This window comes from Cygnus atratus, chromosome 1, assembly GCF_013377495.2.
Source record: "Cygnus atratus isolate AKBS03 ecotype Queensland, Australia chromosome 1, CAtr_DNAZoo_HiC_assembly, whole genome shotgun sequence".
Taxonomy (NCBI): domain Eukaryota; kingdom Metazoa; phylum Chordata; class Aves; order Anseriformes; family Anatidae; genus Cygnus; species Cygnus atratus.
Genome location: NC_066362.1, coordinates 154008436 through 154024565, shown reverse-complemented (window position 1 = coordinate 154024565; position 16130 = coordinate 154008436). Strand labels below are relative to the sequence as shown.

Sequence of the window (16130 nt, the reverse complement as noted above, 5' to 3'; positions counted from 1 at the left end):
GCCTGGCAAGTGTAAATCTGTCTGCTCAAGACAGTCTGCTCAGTTTTTTTTAAGGAATTAGGTGCCATTGAGCCAAATCTATTTGCATTTGAATGTAATCTAGTTGTATTTTAGAGTTTAATCTTATTGTATTTTAGGGTCAAGCTAAGAACAGGAGTCAAGAGTGACACTGCTAATCCACAAATTGTTTTACGAGCATAAACATATGTGCATTAGCCTTGCCAAGAGTACTCAGGACTAACAAACTGAACAAGCTATATCATAGTTCCACATTAATGAAAATTAATGGGGGCTTCTTTTACTTCTGATCTGTGCAATTACTTATTACGTTTGATAAATGTTAAGTATGGACTCCAAGTTTTCTAACCAGATAAGCGCTTCTATTCACACCTGTTGTAATCACTCTTTCTTCAATAATGGCTAAGGCTGGAAAACCATTAGGTATTACTAATTAATCTATTAAAAGACAGGTAAAAAATGTATTACACTAGGACAGATGAACAGATTGTTCATACAACCATACAATCAAAAACTTTTAAAACTGGAATGCTTACTGAAGTTTCCAAAAACTGAATGTAACAATCAGTATACTATAATTTTAATGTGAAAATACTATAGGTCCATTACCATGACAGACAGAACTCACCTGTGCTGTTCCTTGAGTAATTCAGCATCTTGTCTCACCTCTGTTTTAGGCAAAGACGACAGTAGTGCATCTATTTTCATAATGAAATCACTGCCACTATATTAAATAAAGCACATGCAAGTCACTATGATTTTCATTAGAAAAGGAGTAAAGCTTTTGCATTTTAGTCTGTCTACATAAGGAATATTTAAAAAGCCCACATCCCAAACCTGGACTCTAAAAGATTATCACCTCGAGATTTTGTAGCTTTGAGTAAAACACTTGGCATGACGATGACAAAGAACCACTACAGCCTTAGACTTTGGGAATTGTATGCTTCTTAAAATGAAGCAATGCAGAATCAGCAGAATTTACATTCAGCATCACATTTTGCATAGTACAATCTGCTGATATGTAGAACTCTGTATTCCTTTTTTTTTTTCTTTTCATTTTTTCCTTTGTAACAACATCTAGAAACATACATAAGTGAAGAAAGCTTTTAGCTTACTTGGCCACATCTTTTTTTTTTGTGTGTGTGTTTCTTCCTGGAATCTCCTTAAAAATCTCAGCAGTTCTATTTCAGTGTCACTGAGTCTTAACATTTGATTAAATATGTTTTGCCTTTTCACTACTTATCTCCTTGATAATTCTACTTCTTCATGATTTGCTTTTTTCTGGTAGGTATTCTCTCAGTTGTGCCAGTCCTTCCAGATAGCAGAAATGATACTCAGACACAAAAAGTCAATACGTATTTCTCCACAGTTGGCTTGTAAAAATAACACAATTGTGCTCTCTTCTTTGTACACAAATTGGATGCTTAGATTAGAGGCTGTCTAGAAGTCATCTTTATACTTACTTCTTCAGTCAACAGATGTGTGAATATTGTCTAGCAGGGTGTCAGCGCACCAAATTTGTCCATGCCGCTATGGGCTCCTTTTCTAATGATTCCCAAAGACAATGCAATTTCTTACTTCAAATATCAATACTCACTTATTACTGTGTTTTTAAGATACATTGGATTTTATTGAGCTTATTATTTTTTATTTAAGTAATCAAAAGCCAGTAGGAATTGTTTACAGTTAGCTGTACTCATCTCTTGGCTGTAAGTACAGTGAATGTAGATAAAGTATTTGGAGTAATTTAGCAGAACTAAACACATTATGAGACAAGTTGGAGAGGATAAGATTCTTTGGATAAGCAGTGATCTCTTAGGCCTTAGCCTCACACACACAACCAATGACAAAGAGGTGCATGCCTCTTGAGAAACACACGGTGCCTTTTTTTCTGCTCTGCATTGTAACAAGGAGGTACCAAAGAGGTTGTCAGTGGCAGGGTAAATGACATGCAGCGGAAAAACAACATACAGTTTTCTATTACATATATAAACTATGTGTTACAAAGCATAATTGGCCAAGCATAAAGGTGATACAAAATTCAGCGGATATGACATTTCTTCTAGAAAACAGGGCAATTGTTTGAATAGGTAAGTATACCAAGTCTGTAACAAAAATGCAAAAAAGGAAATGAGGGACCCTTAAAATTGTCTGCACAGAAGTACTCACATGCTAAGTGAGAGGACAGCAAATAGCTAGCATAGAATATATCTCTATGGTATAGAAATACAGCATAGAAACAACAAACACTTCAACTAAGTGCAGATACAATATATAAGCGAGTATACAGTATGAAGAGTACTATGACCAAATATTTGAATTTTTGGTCATATTCCACGTGCAAAAGGATTACTAATTTGTTACTGTCAGTAAACAAAGCACTATATCATTTGTTTGGACAATAAAGACTCAAAATCTGAAAGAATTTTACCTTTTAGTACTGATTCCCATCTCTTTGACAATAGCTTTAATCTTCTCTGCTGAGGTACTGTACATTATTTTTTCCAACAAATTAAAGTCTTCTGCATAGAATTCATCTTTATCTAAAGGACCCAATATCTTGGAGAAAAAATGATATTAATAAGCATAGAATGTCCTAATTACGTTTATTTTGTAAGCAAAAATATATTAACATTTTAAATGAATGCAAAACATTCCCTATGCAACCTCCCAGCCCTATATACATAATTATTCTTAACTACACAGTACTAGACTGTATAGTAACTATACAGAATTAGGTTTTTACTATTATGCAATTACAGCTAACTGTTACAAAGAACAGCTGCAGTGGAAATATCCATTATATTTTTCATTATACATAGCTATATCAAGGAGTACACTGTTCAGAAATAATAGATCTAAGTTTAAGAAAAACCTCTGTTCAGTACATTATTTTAGATCGAAATTCAAACTACTGTCTTCCTACCACACTCTTTAGCTGTTTAATTCTGTGAACACAACCTTAACTTCTCAAGGCTTCTCAGATGAGGAAGAATGGATAAAAACTTATACAAGAGCAAAGGACGAGGAATGCAGGATACCAGAGACTAGAAACAGAACTATTTTTTTTTTTGGTGTCTGAAGCAAAAGAAAGTGCCTTGAAGTCCTAGAAAACAGATTTGAGGATGTTGTTTGGATTTCCTACTCATAGTCTACCAGACTAAACTGACCCAGGCCAATTTTCAAGAGCATATAGGATCCCCACAATGTAGAATGTCAGGATGTAAATTTGGTGCTGAAAGCCTCTCTCTCAGAATTCAGCTGTTTCCTACAAATGAGAGGTCATCTAACCCCATTCCACTTTTGAATCTTTTATTAGTATTAATGATGCACAAAATAGAGAAAACCACAGTGTGATTATGAAACACCATGCTACTTTTGAAGAAGTCCTAATTAGAAAAAAAATTCTTTGCTCATAAACACAAAACTCCAATGATGAAATAGCAAGGATACAAATGAAGGATATCCCATGCCTTTTTAAAAAGTAATCTTTTAAAGTGAAAACACACTTTCAGGTAGATGAATACATATTATCAAATTTATCTAAGTATTTATAAGCAAAGTATTTTCTCAACACTTAATATAGAAAATTAGTTGAGCTTTTTTAGGCAAGGAAATCAGTAATAACCTTTCATTTATAAAATAACATTGCATAATTAGTTTTTTTATTAACACAGAAAAATAACCAACACAATTCTTTTGTTCTTTATCAATAAAAAGAGTTTACGTGGTTTCATTAGTATTATTTCAGAAGTATCTCAGAAGACATTTAGGATACACAAGAGTAGCTAAGTACAAAATAAGAGTTTCCAGTAGTGAGATGCCAGCATATTTTCCCTATTTCTTTCTAATGGTGGAACAATTGATAGAAGACTTAACTCAAAGAGTATAAATTGTATTTATAATGTAAGGTATTAACTGTCATTAGCAAATACTAAATATTGAACCCAACATTTTATTTTCAATCACAGTTTATCTATAGCCAAACTGTAGTAAGGCTTATTTGTTTCAGAATATACTTACTAGAAATTTAAAGAACAAAACTATTATGCTTTTATTTGAATAGTAAGACTATAGAACAACGTAATGTTTATAAAAAATTTGTTTCTTTCCTAAAAGAGAAGAGCTTGAAAATACCACTTTAGTCAATGTAACTTGATTTAGTTTATCCTACACCAACTATGTGAAATATAGGTAACTTCAGGATCAAAATTTAGTCTTAAACATCATTAATAATACATCAAACACTAGACTATTTAGAGATTTTTGTGTATCATTTCATCAGATTTTCTCTAAAATAGCTGTGGAAATGACATGAGTACACACGGAATTGAGCTAATAAACAAATTAGGAGGAAAGCAAAATAGAAAATAAACAAGGCAAACATTCATACCATTCTCTGCCAACAAGCTGAAAAAGTGAGAAATTATTATCGTGCATTTTCTTTAGCCTGAAACTTAAGTTCCAAGAAATAAAAAGTACCTACAAAAAGACGGAGAGATGACAATTTCTTACCTTGCCATTGCTCATAACAGCCATTTGCCCAGGAAGCAGCTTAAGAACCTCCTGGCAGAACATCTGGTGGGTTTTAATTATATCCACTCCTAAAGTGTTGTACTTCTTCTCAAAAGTATCATCATCCATGCCCTAAAGCAAAGACAAAGTATGAGATGGTGAAATGATTCACCAAAATAAATATTGTAACAGCTGAAGTAAGCAAAGATTTTCTGCAAGTTATGCGGTAACCAAAAATCAAAATAAAACAACCTCAGATTCAGTTTAAGTATATGCTATTGGTACAGAGCCACAGTCTCCCAACTAGATAGATAGAGTGCCGTTTTTACCCTTGAACAGCTATTAACAACCATGAGAGGAAAGCTATGCCTGAAGGTAAATACTTTTTCTAAGATCCAGAACACAGTTGAATGAAAAATAGCATTCTCTATTCTTGCATTCTCAAGAATGCAGTTCCTTTTTTCCTCTAGGAAAAAAAAAAAAAGTATAAAAATTCATATTACTCTAAAAACTAACTATCACTTAAATGTGTTCATTCAATACAGCTTAAACATGTTTTAGGGAAGTCAAGAACATCGAGCAAGACACATGACAAATCAATGTTCAAAGTGGAAGAAAATGCTGGAACTTTGCCATGCTTACAATGATGCAGCACATTTTGATGCTGTCAGAATTATCCTGCTATACTAAACTGTACTGATAAATAATTTCCCAGTTAGAAATATGCACGCTAAGTAAACAGATTAAGTCAGAAACAATTTACATAACAAAATAAAAACCAAAACAAAAATAATAACACATACACTGCTTAATTAGCTACTTCTATGTCTTTCAAAATTTACTAAATGATGAGTATGATCGAAAACAATTAACTAATTAATTTTGCAAAATGGTGCCAGAGTTCTCCTAGTCTTCCAAATCTTATTTAAAAATACTAAATTTTACAGCTTCTTCTGAAACAAAAAATGAAGTTTGCAGCAGATATTTAGTAATTCAGATTTACCCTATATGCAAACTTTGAAGTCAACAACATCTGTATTTTAAACCAATGTATTTTCACAGAAACACACCAAAAGGTGTTGGCCAGAAGTATACAATACTCATTAATCTCAATTGCTTCAGTCTGCACCTTTTACTACTCACAACCACAACAGGTAAAAACAGTTATTTCTGGTCTTAAATCTTGACAAACATTAAATAGTAATTTTAATGAAGAGTAAGCTTTAAAATAATAATGAAAAATAAACTATTTTGGTCTCAATAATTTGGTATCCATACTCTATATTTTTCAGTACTGTTACATTTCCTTTCTGTACTTTACAGAAATGGTCTATTTTTCATCACATAAAGATTGTCAAAAAATCCAAATCTGCTGGCCCAGAAACTGTGTAAGGGTTAAAAACTTCATAGCATTTGGCCAAACATTGTTGCTCTCAACTGCATCTCCTTAGGATAAAAAAATATGTACAATAAAAAATAAAGTAGCCCAATTTAGTTTGCACTCACTGCGACAAGGAATTTAACAATTTTTGTTCCAGCAGCAAGGGATTTTGCTGTCTCTTCCTTAGTGAGTTTATTTAGGAAACTTTTTAAGCTGCTGTTGTTTTGAGTTAGAAAAGCTGCCAAAATTCCTCTTGCAATGACTGTGTTATCTTCCTTTATTTTTGATGAAGGATTGTTCAAAATTCCAACTCGTGTATGACTGCTTGTTTTCTGCAAAGAAAAATACAGAATAATACACAATTTTACATCTGCTGATACCTAATGTATGCATATTTATTGTAACTGTGAAATATCTTTGTATTTATTTTTTTGAAGCTCTTTGTCTTCAGAAAATACACATGAATGTCTAATTCACAACTTCAACTAGCAGTAAAAATGCTATTAGTAACGATTTATAACACATTTTAAATATAAGATTTTTTTTGACAGAATAATTACTTTGAGCATTCTGCAGAGGTGCATTTTTAACGAAGTACATATACAAGTATTCATTTACAGATTTCAGGATTGTTTTTGTAGATGTGCTTTTCCATTTTTTTCAAAAAATATCAAACTGAGCATATAATAGATACAAGAAAATTTATCCACTTACCACTTTAATCTTAATCAGCAGGAAACTCTTTCACTTGCTAAAATCAGTGATGACACTTAAATCTTAGTATGAGAGATTGATGATTCTCGGATAGGACCAAGTAGTGTCACTAACTGAAGAAAAGGTAAATGGACTCTCTTGCAATAAAGAATACAATACTAAAGGATGAAATCAGTGGTATTCAACACACTTAAACTGCAGAATTTAAACCGCAGCTCTTAATAAAAGTGGGTTGTTTTTTTTAAACACTTGAAAAGCCTGAAAAAGTGTTCTTTAAACTGAGAAGGGTGTTCTCACTGGAAAGAGGACAAGCTGCATAGTGTGCTACATTAGGAGATGGGCAACAAGCCAATCAAGGCAAGTTATTCTTCCCCTCTACTTGGTGCTTGTGGGGCTGCACGTGGATTGCTGTTCATGGCTTTGCCCCCCCAGAGCAGTAAGGATGCTAGGATACTGGAGAGGTCTCTGCCAGCCGAGACATTTCTAGTTTTTTCAAAGTTAAAATATACTAGTAGTTTTCAAAATAATACTATTATATATTAGCTGGAATAGTTAAATTGCGTTTCCTTTGACCACTTCCCTTAACAGATCCTTGCACACTTCATGCACAAGTGTCTATGCCACTTCTGCACCTAATGGAAATTCTACTTTTCTAGACCCAGACCCAAGAGATGAAAGGGAGTGGAAATGGGTAGAGAATCTCTATGCAAATTAATGGACTTTGAAAAAACAGTGTGTTTTTGTCTTTTTTGTCACAAAATTTTGAAAAATTACTAGACCAAGCCGTAGAGAGGGTAATGAGGTTTATCCAAATCAAATCTATGAATAAGAATGAAGATAATCAACTAAACTGCTGTTTCATTGAAGATGCAACAAACCTTGTTCAGAACAGCTTTTTCTAATGATTTTCCTAGATTGCCACTGTCACATGGGGACTTGCCCAGACAGTTCTCACCTCCTAGAGTTAGGAACTATCCTTTATTTTCCTCACTGAAGAGGGAAGGACGTGAAACTACAGAGGGAATACATCTGTCAACATAGAGCTGCAGATCTAGCCGTCAGATAAATTAAAGGTTTTTCTTTAACAGAGACTTGCAATGAATATTCATCTCTGCAGTTTTAGGACATACTTGGTATCACGCACTCCCTGCAATATATCAACTTTATAATTTCCGTAAGGTGTTTCCGATTTCACTCCTGATAAGTAAATCTAGGTATTTTCCCAGTGTCAGTCTGTAATTAGTCTTCTAAACTCCCCGCAACTGAGTTTTTGTAATTTATACTCATGTGGCATTTGCTTGTATACTTTAAATCCTACTATTAATATCAAAGAACTTAAAAATAAGTAAACTCGTAAATGATTCTCCTACAAATAATTACAAAAGTAATTATTGGTATATTAAATAAAATAAACTTTTAATCCGGCTCAGAAGTATACAAATAGCATAGGAAAAAACAGTCACTTCATGGCCACAACTGTGTCATATGATACAGGAGAGCACTGCATAATGGTTCACATGACCAGGCATTATACTAACTTCTTAACTATCCTAACTATCCTAACTTCCCTGTAACTGGGATGAAATTCACCCTTATAATGCACAACAGCATAGTTTGTCTCCTGCTTCAGAAGTCCATGAACCAAATGATTGTTTATAGGCCTGTAAGATGCCAGAACCACAGGAGAGTAGAGCAAAACAAATCCACAGTCTCCTAAGTCTGAACCTGACCTGAGACCATTTAAGAATATAATTTTTGAATGTGCACAATGTTGGTAAGAACTTATTCATAATAATAAAAAATACATTTTTTTAAATAAAATCTGCTAGAAGCTCACCAGGTGTTTCAAGGCATTAGAAAGCAGTCGTCTCCCAGCTGGCTTATCAAAATCAGCAATAACCCAGACAGTAACAGCATATAATGCATCTTCACCTGAAAATTAAAGATAATCCTAATTAACACTGGAGAATCTTCTCATGAATAATAAATAATGAATTAATCTGCTCAAGACTTTGAAGTTTGTGTATATTTGACTGCTGACTTCAACTGTAGGACTAATTTTTGCCACATCAGTATCTTTTGCCCTCTGATTTGAAATAAAATTCTTAGGAGGCTCTTTATCATGTTAATATCAGAGAGCTGCTAAAATAGGTGATCTGTTCTTGTACATGGAAACACAATGTCTCTAAATAATAAACTAGCTCCGTTTAACAAAAACTGCTTTGTCAGAAGTTTCTCATGGTTACCTACATTCCCCAAAGGCAAAGGCAGAGTCCTTCAAGCAGGGTAAAACTTATCATTTCTGGACACAAATGTGAATATATCCTATACAGCTCAAAGAAAATAAACTATCATATAGCTGTATATTCAGAAAATTTTTCTTTTTCCTGGTCTATAGTCTCCTGCTCTTTGATCTTCATAGAAGGGCAATGGTTCATGAAAAAGATCTGCAAAATTGTCTCCAGGAGAGTATCAGTCTCAGGTCCATCACATGTTCCCTAAAAGGTAATATGCATAGACTGGAATTTTACAAGGTTCTAGTGAGATTCGAGGAAGAAGTTGTGGTTCAGCTTTGTTGAAGTCTGGAAAAACACACTGGTGACAGAGATTTGAAATGTAGATTCCAGCTTACAGTTTATGGGTTTTACACAAGAGATCTGAATGTTTGCACTGAGCCAACAGATCGAAAACCAGTCATAATTTGACAGCTAGCTTGTATGTACCTCTGGTTGTAGATGGAGAATCAAAGAGAGTTAGAGTTGAATTTTATTCTTAAGAAATGTTAAATATACTTTTTCTGATAATGGAATAAATGAAAACTATGTTAATACCACATAATAACTACTGAAAGAATAGAACTTTGCTAACTGGATCATCTGCTCCTTGATGGGATGATGTAAATCAGCAGTGGTTAACTGTCTACTCCAAGATGTTAACATGATACAGACTAATGCAGTTTTATGCCTCCAGAATTTCTTCTAACTCAGAGGGAAAGTACTTGCATATGCAATTCAAATGCATTACATCAAAATTATTTTAAATGTACAAAAAAGCATGAGTTTTATCATGATAACATGTATAAATGAGTGATAATCCACCAGTATGTATTTTTTTCCTTTTCTATAGGAAGACAAAGCTTCAAAGATCAAATTTAAACTATGTAACTAGAGGAAAAACAAACTGTATGTTAGCAAATAGAAATTAAAATCAATTATCCCTTCAACTGTAGAAGTGCCTAATTTTGATACAGATATTATAAAGAATTCATAGTCTTCACTTTATAATACTGCAACTAAGAATGATTTGAAAACTTAATATACTCTCTATATCATCTTCAAGTAAAACCGTACCAGTATGAAAACTGAGTCTGCTTTAGAAACTGCAAAAGTCTTTCAAAAACTTTTTAGCTTCTGTGAAACAAAAACAACCAGTCACTTAACTAACAAGTGGGTAAATTTCTTCTGATACGAAGATAGGGAGATTTCCCAGAAACTGGTAAGTGGGTATGTGTCTATGCATATGTGTGTGGTGTGTGCACAGGTATTCAGATGTCTGGAACTTTTCCAGTTCCTGATGCTTCAGCGGCAAGCCTTTTAAAATGACTTAATGACAATCATCTGATTTCTAAACTACCAAATCTGAAATAATTACCATATTGTTATCATTTATGTTTATAATATTATGGTATGATTTGGCCCCTGAAAGGAGCATATACATAACATATACATACAACATATACATATATATAACATACAACCCATATGCAAAATAAATATACCCTTTCTTGTTAAATACTTCATGTTGTCTGAAATTACAGCACTTTTATCTTGTGAGTCCAAAAATGAGAAAGTAGAGAAGTCCTGCACATCAAACGGAACTGCAAAATGTAAAACAGAATATGTTAGACTTAAAAAAGAAAAATAATAATAACAGTCTCAATCTGTGAAAAATAGTTACCAGGTGTGGATCTGAAATGTATGTATCTTCTTTCTGCTCCAAGAATAGTGGGATTTATACGGGGAACTACATTTTTCTGATCCATAAGAAAATCTATTGCATTTATATGATCATTTAACAAACCCTGTAGGAAGATAATAAATAAATAAATCAGTACTCCTATAGTTCCAAGACAAACAAGGACCAAGTATTTATACCACCTTTCAACTGAGCTTAAAGCTTATATAAAAGTTATGGACAACTTCTGGTCAAAAATGTATAAATATCACACAGTATTTCAAAATACCATATGCACATTTTTCAATTAACAACTACAACACACTCTCAGTTTCTGGTTGAGAAATTCCATATGATTTGTATATGCTTAGTTGTTCCTCAAATCTGTATGATCTAAATAAACTGTTTCAAAATCATGACTGCAAATTAACATAACAATGTAATTTCAATTGTCATACTATTAATTTAAAACCATCTTGTTATAAAAAATACAATTTATAAACATGACTCAAACAATCCACTCCCATATATTTCATCTGCTGTTCATTCAGAAATCTTTAACATACCATGAACAGTGCCCTCTGGAAGAACCCGGTGGCATCGATAATCCTCTGAAGAATAACTGTCTCTAACTCTGCAGCATCCATCTCTTCTCTGTTAAAGGGCACACCATTAAACAGAGCTTGAGGCAATGGACCCAGGCCAGTCTTTTTATAAAAGGTTGCTCCTGCCTGATCATATCAGAAATATCACAGAATTAAATGGACTGTGGCTGACTGTAGCAAAAAACGAAACTAATATCAAGAGACAATGAACTCCAATCTCCAAGTACTATTCACTGTCATACATTCTCACAAATAGCAGGGACAAATCAGGAAATATTTGGAAAACAAACAGGATGCATTGGAGTCAGTTCTCAAACAGAAGGGCAAAACAATTTATTGATCTCTATATGGGTTTTTAAACTTTTGCTTTATCATCTTGCTGAAAAATACTATTTTATTTTGCTTAATATTCTTAGTTAAAAAAAAAAAGGCAAATAACTTTGGAGAAGGACTTAGACATAGCTGTAGTTTGAGGTAGATCAACATAGACCTTTCCTTCAAAGGCAGCACTCCAAAAACCCTCAAAAGGTTTTTTCATTTAAAGGCCAAGCTTTACTTGAAAAGAAAGCAGACCAGGTTATTCCCAAACAGAGAAAATGAGACAAATACCAAAGAAGGTACAAAAGTAATTTCCCCTTCCTATTACCTATTCTTCCATGTTCTTTCAACGTAACTTTCTGGAAGGCTACAAACTGTGTGTCCATCTTCCTCTCATCCCACTGTCCCCTCCCAGCTATTCACTGCCGTCTCATAGTCCCTGCTTGTAGAGGGGGCTCCACCTTGACGGGTCTCAGTCTATTTTTCTTCCTCTAATATTCTCCATGAGAAGCTTTCATTCACTAAGCATAGCTAGCTCTTTCTAAAGGAGATTCAAACTGCCTTTCAAGGCCAGGCTGGATGGGGCCTTGGCCAACCTGATCTGGTGGGAGGTGTCCCTACCCACAGCAGGGGGTTGGAGCTGGATCTTTAAGGTCCCTTCCAAACCAAGATGTTCTATGGTCCTATATGGAAGGCTCTATGCATCTCCGTGTTGTGAGGAACAACCAGTACAAGGCAAAGAGCACCTTTTTTTTGCTACCCAGATGTACCTTTTTGAAGGGATACAATACACGTTACAGAAAGAAATGAAAAAGGAAATAAAGTGGATGAGAAACGCACATTTTTATAGATGGCAGGGCTGAAGATACATGAAGAAAAACAGTACTTTTATCATTCTTCAGCAGAAAATCATCAATATAATCAACTATTGATAAAACGTCTTCTCTACAGTCTTTAAATCAAAATACATAGTTGTCTTTCCCAAAGGAAACTGTAACCAGAAAGCACACTTAAAGGAAACAATGATTTGCATAGAGGACAGGCATCTGCTCCTCACCCAGAACATACAGGTAAACAATTGCTTAACTGTGACAGAGCCCCTTTGACATGCTTGTTAGAAAAAAACTTCTGCTCCTGAAAGCAATTGGCAGCAGTAAATTTTAATAGTGAGAGCTGTAAAACAGAAACCCTTTCCGCATTTCCACTAGCAATTGAATAGTTGCTGAAGAAAAAATTAACTTAAAGATACTGTTTTTACTTGCTTTAATATTTAGTAACCTTTCAGCTTAGGAAATGCAGTAACTTAACTGTACTGCAATATTTCTTACCACTTTGCTTTCAACATACCTTCCTTCCTTCATCATATTCAGAATGAACACCTAGGATGCTCTGAACATCAGCATAGGGGTATTCATTTCTAAGAACTTTTTTCACATGATTAACTGTTAGAATGTTTCCATCTTTCAGTTCATGATACACCTGTAAAAATTAGAAAAAAACACTACTAATAAAATTTAGAAAAGTAAATAAAAATTTTAAAAATTCACATTTTTGTAGTGTGCTAGTAATTTTCATATTGGTATAATATTACATTGCTTTTATTACTACACTGCAATCTTTATATTCCTTTATTAATTACCACCATCACACATATGCACAATTTTTCATCGGAGCACTGTTCTGATTAAGCTACTATTATACCTTTAGTCTAAATCTGAAGTGGCAAAGGAAATACACTTATGTGAGCTGCATGTGAAATGTTATGTCTCTCCACTGATTAGACAAGAAATCTGAATTCTTAATATAGACTACCTAACCATGGTTAGTTCCCTGAATCTATATGAGGTGAATCCAAGCCTAAGTCAGTGATATTTCTTCCTGCAATGATAATCTCAATCTATATGGGATGAATCCAAGCCTGAATAAGTAACTGATACCTTTTCCTAGAATGACACTTTTTCCTTACCAATGCTATTTGATTTCATAGCATGAGATTTTATTACTTTCATCAAACGTACAAAATAAATCTGAATGAAGAAATTATTCTAATTTCTTTTCAAATGAGATCAGTACAGTACATTTATCTCGATAGCTCTGAATATCTCAAAACCGTATCTTATTGATATACTGTACCTTGTTTTTGTCATCTTTTAATTGTATTTATCACCCCCTCCTTTTTATATTATGAAATAAAGTAAATAGAAAAACATCAAAATGTTAAAGTTACTGTAAAGTGATATCTTGTAATCTGGTTGTAGATAATTACTTCAGTTCTTTTTATTTTAAACTTTTTGAGTTTGTCTATGACATTAGTTTCTAGGCATCGAATAAAAGAAAACAAAATGTATAACAAGTGTTATGTATTAATATCATATTCTCTGATATTATTTTGCTTGCAGTTTTCACATAGATTGTTCACTTTACTTCCCTCCATTCATCTCTTATCTCTGAAATTCTGTTCTTTACATAAACCTACATTCTCTCACACAAAAAAACAGAATCGTTTGTTAAGCTGCAAGTCTGGAATACTTTTGACACCCATGAACAGCCCAAGCATGAGCAAAAGAAAGAACTCAGTCTGTTTCACTTTCTACACTATAGAATAACCAAGGTTTTCCAAACCTTATAAAACTGCCAGAGTAAGTTTAAAATGCTTGTACTCCAAGAGACACAGAACACAAAGGCAGATACATGACTTTAACAAAAATAATAGAGAAACATTTTTCCACATTTCCACAATGATTTTCCAAATAATTTTTCTATTTCTCCACATATATGAGATATACGTCTACCTTTTTATGTTCTCGAAGAAAGCCTGTTGATAGTTAAAATGACAAGAATAAGTTGGTTTCCAGACAAGGAAAATATTTCTGCTACTCGTTCTACAATAAATTAATGCTATATACTTTTAATACGTCGTTTCCACGTAAAGCAAATGCAAATGTATCATGTTGACACAAGGCAGCAAAATCCTAACTATGTAGACAAGTAACAAATTTAAAAAATGATTTCTTGTGAAAGACACTAACATTAATTATGGATGTAAAGGCTTGAGAGGTGTCAGATTCCTCTGCAATGTAATTAAACATTCTCCAAAGAGCTATTCCAGCATCTTCATTTCCATCAATTTCTTCTTTTGTATTTAAAATAAAAACAAATCCAATTCTATAAAGAAACAGAAAAAGATCATACATTTTAAAACAATATCAATTTCATACACATTCGAGCACTGACCTAAAAGAACAAGACGTTTTCACTCAAGTAATCTGTCCGGCATGTAGCCATAAACAATTTCTGTGTCTAGGTGGTGTTGTCATGACTCTGTGTGGTGATGCTCAGGACACCTGCTATGCAGTCCTCATCAGATCTCCCAGACTATGCTTAGGCTACTGAAAACGTACTGGGTTTGGATATGCCTTTTGTTCCATTTAAATGTGACAGTAATTAGGATTTCTGTGAGTCATTAGGATTTACTCATAACCTTTTTTCTCCTTGTTTGTCTGCAAGTTATGACATTGTTTATGTTCCTGCCATCACCATCTCAATGGCTTGACTCTTTGGCATAGGAAAGGGACAAGAGAGATCCTTCTGTTGAGGATCTCTGGGACTGGCAAATTGACCTGGACCGGAAAACACTAAGCCGTTTTCTGACAGGGAAAGAAAGAGAGTAGACAAGCTCCATCTTGCAAGCCACTTCACAAAAAAATAGGTAAGGAGGAGAAAGAGTAGAGAAATTTCAAGGGCAAATTTTCTGGTCTCAAGTGATGTAGCATGTGTACAGCCATAGTTAGATCATTTAGATTCCCAAAAAGGAGAAATATATGAACACAGTGGCCTGCATTAAAAGGTGAATGGGAAGGTGGATTCTGTCAGTCACCTGGAAGTTTGTGAGTGCAAAGCCATCAGGCTCCTCCTAAGTAATTGCAAACCTTTCACTGTCTGGTATCAGTACTTTTTATTAGAAGAACAGACACCCCCAACCCACCTCCTGCACTCCAACATTAAGCCTGCATGTGTAACAGGAGTGAAGAATGGGAAGAAGATGACTGTCCTGGTTTTGGCTGTGGTAGAGTTAATTTTCTTAGTACAGGTTCACTGTTTTGGATTTTTGATGAAAATACCTGAGATAACACACTGATATTTTAGTTATTTTGCAGCAGTGCTTGCACAGAGCCAAGGACTTTTCAGCTTCTCGTGGTGCCCTGCCAGCGAGGAGGCTGGGGATGCACCGGGAGCTGGGAGGGGACACAGCCAGGACAGCTGGCCAAAGGGATGTCCCATACCATATGGTGCCATCCTCAGCAATAGAAGCTGGGGTAAAGAAGGAGGCAGGTGAACATTTAGAGTGATGGTGTTTGTCTTCCAAGAAACTGTTACTTGTGATGAGGCCTGCTTTCCTGGAAGTGGCTGAGCATCTGCCTGCCAATGGGAAGGATTGAATGAATTCCTGATTCTGCCTGGCTTGCATGTGCAGCTTTTGCTTTACCTAGTAAGCTGTCCTTATCTCAACCCATGAATACTTGCACTTTCACCTTTCTGATTCTCTCTTCTATCCCAATGTGGGGAGAGTGGGCGAATGGCTGTGTGGTGCTGAGCTGTCTGCCAGGGTTAAACCAAAACAATGA

General features: G+C 34.4%; 1 protein-coding gene across 1 annotated transcript in view; it reads right to left on the bottom strand.

Annotated features, from left to right (window-relative positions):
• UGGT2 (UDP-glucose glycoprotein glucosyltransferase 2) overlaps nucleotides 1-16130 on the bottom strand; it is an 88748-nt gene that overhangs the window by 30369 nt on the left and 42249 nt on the right. Inside the window, exons 15-24 of the mRNA XM_035557032.2 lie at nucleotides 14535-14670; nucleotides 12853-12984; nucleotides 11149-11313; nucleotides 10586-10709; nucleotides 10407-10505; nucleotides 8466-8560; nucleotides 6040-6246; nucleotides 4534-4665; nucleotides 2450-2577; nucleotides 647-742 (exon numbers count right to left, since the gene is read on the bottom strand). Coding sequence (XP_035412925.1) covers nucleotides 647-742; nucleotides 2450-2577; nucleotides 4534-4665; nucleotides 6040-6246; nucleotides 8466-8560; nucleotides 10407-10505; nucleotides 10586-10709; nucleotides 11149-11313; nucleotides 12853-12984; nucleotides 14535-14670 — 1314 coding nt within the window. The remainder of the gene's footprint in view (nucleotides 1-646; nucleotides 743-2449; nucleotides 2578-4533; nucleotides 4666-6039; nucleotides 6247-8465; nucleotides 8561-10406; nucleotides 10506-10585; nucleotides 10710-11148; nucleotides 11314-12852; nucleotides 12985-14534; nucleotides 14671-16130) is intronic.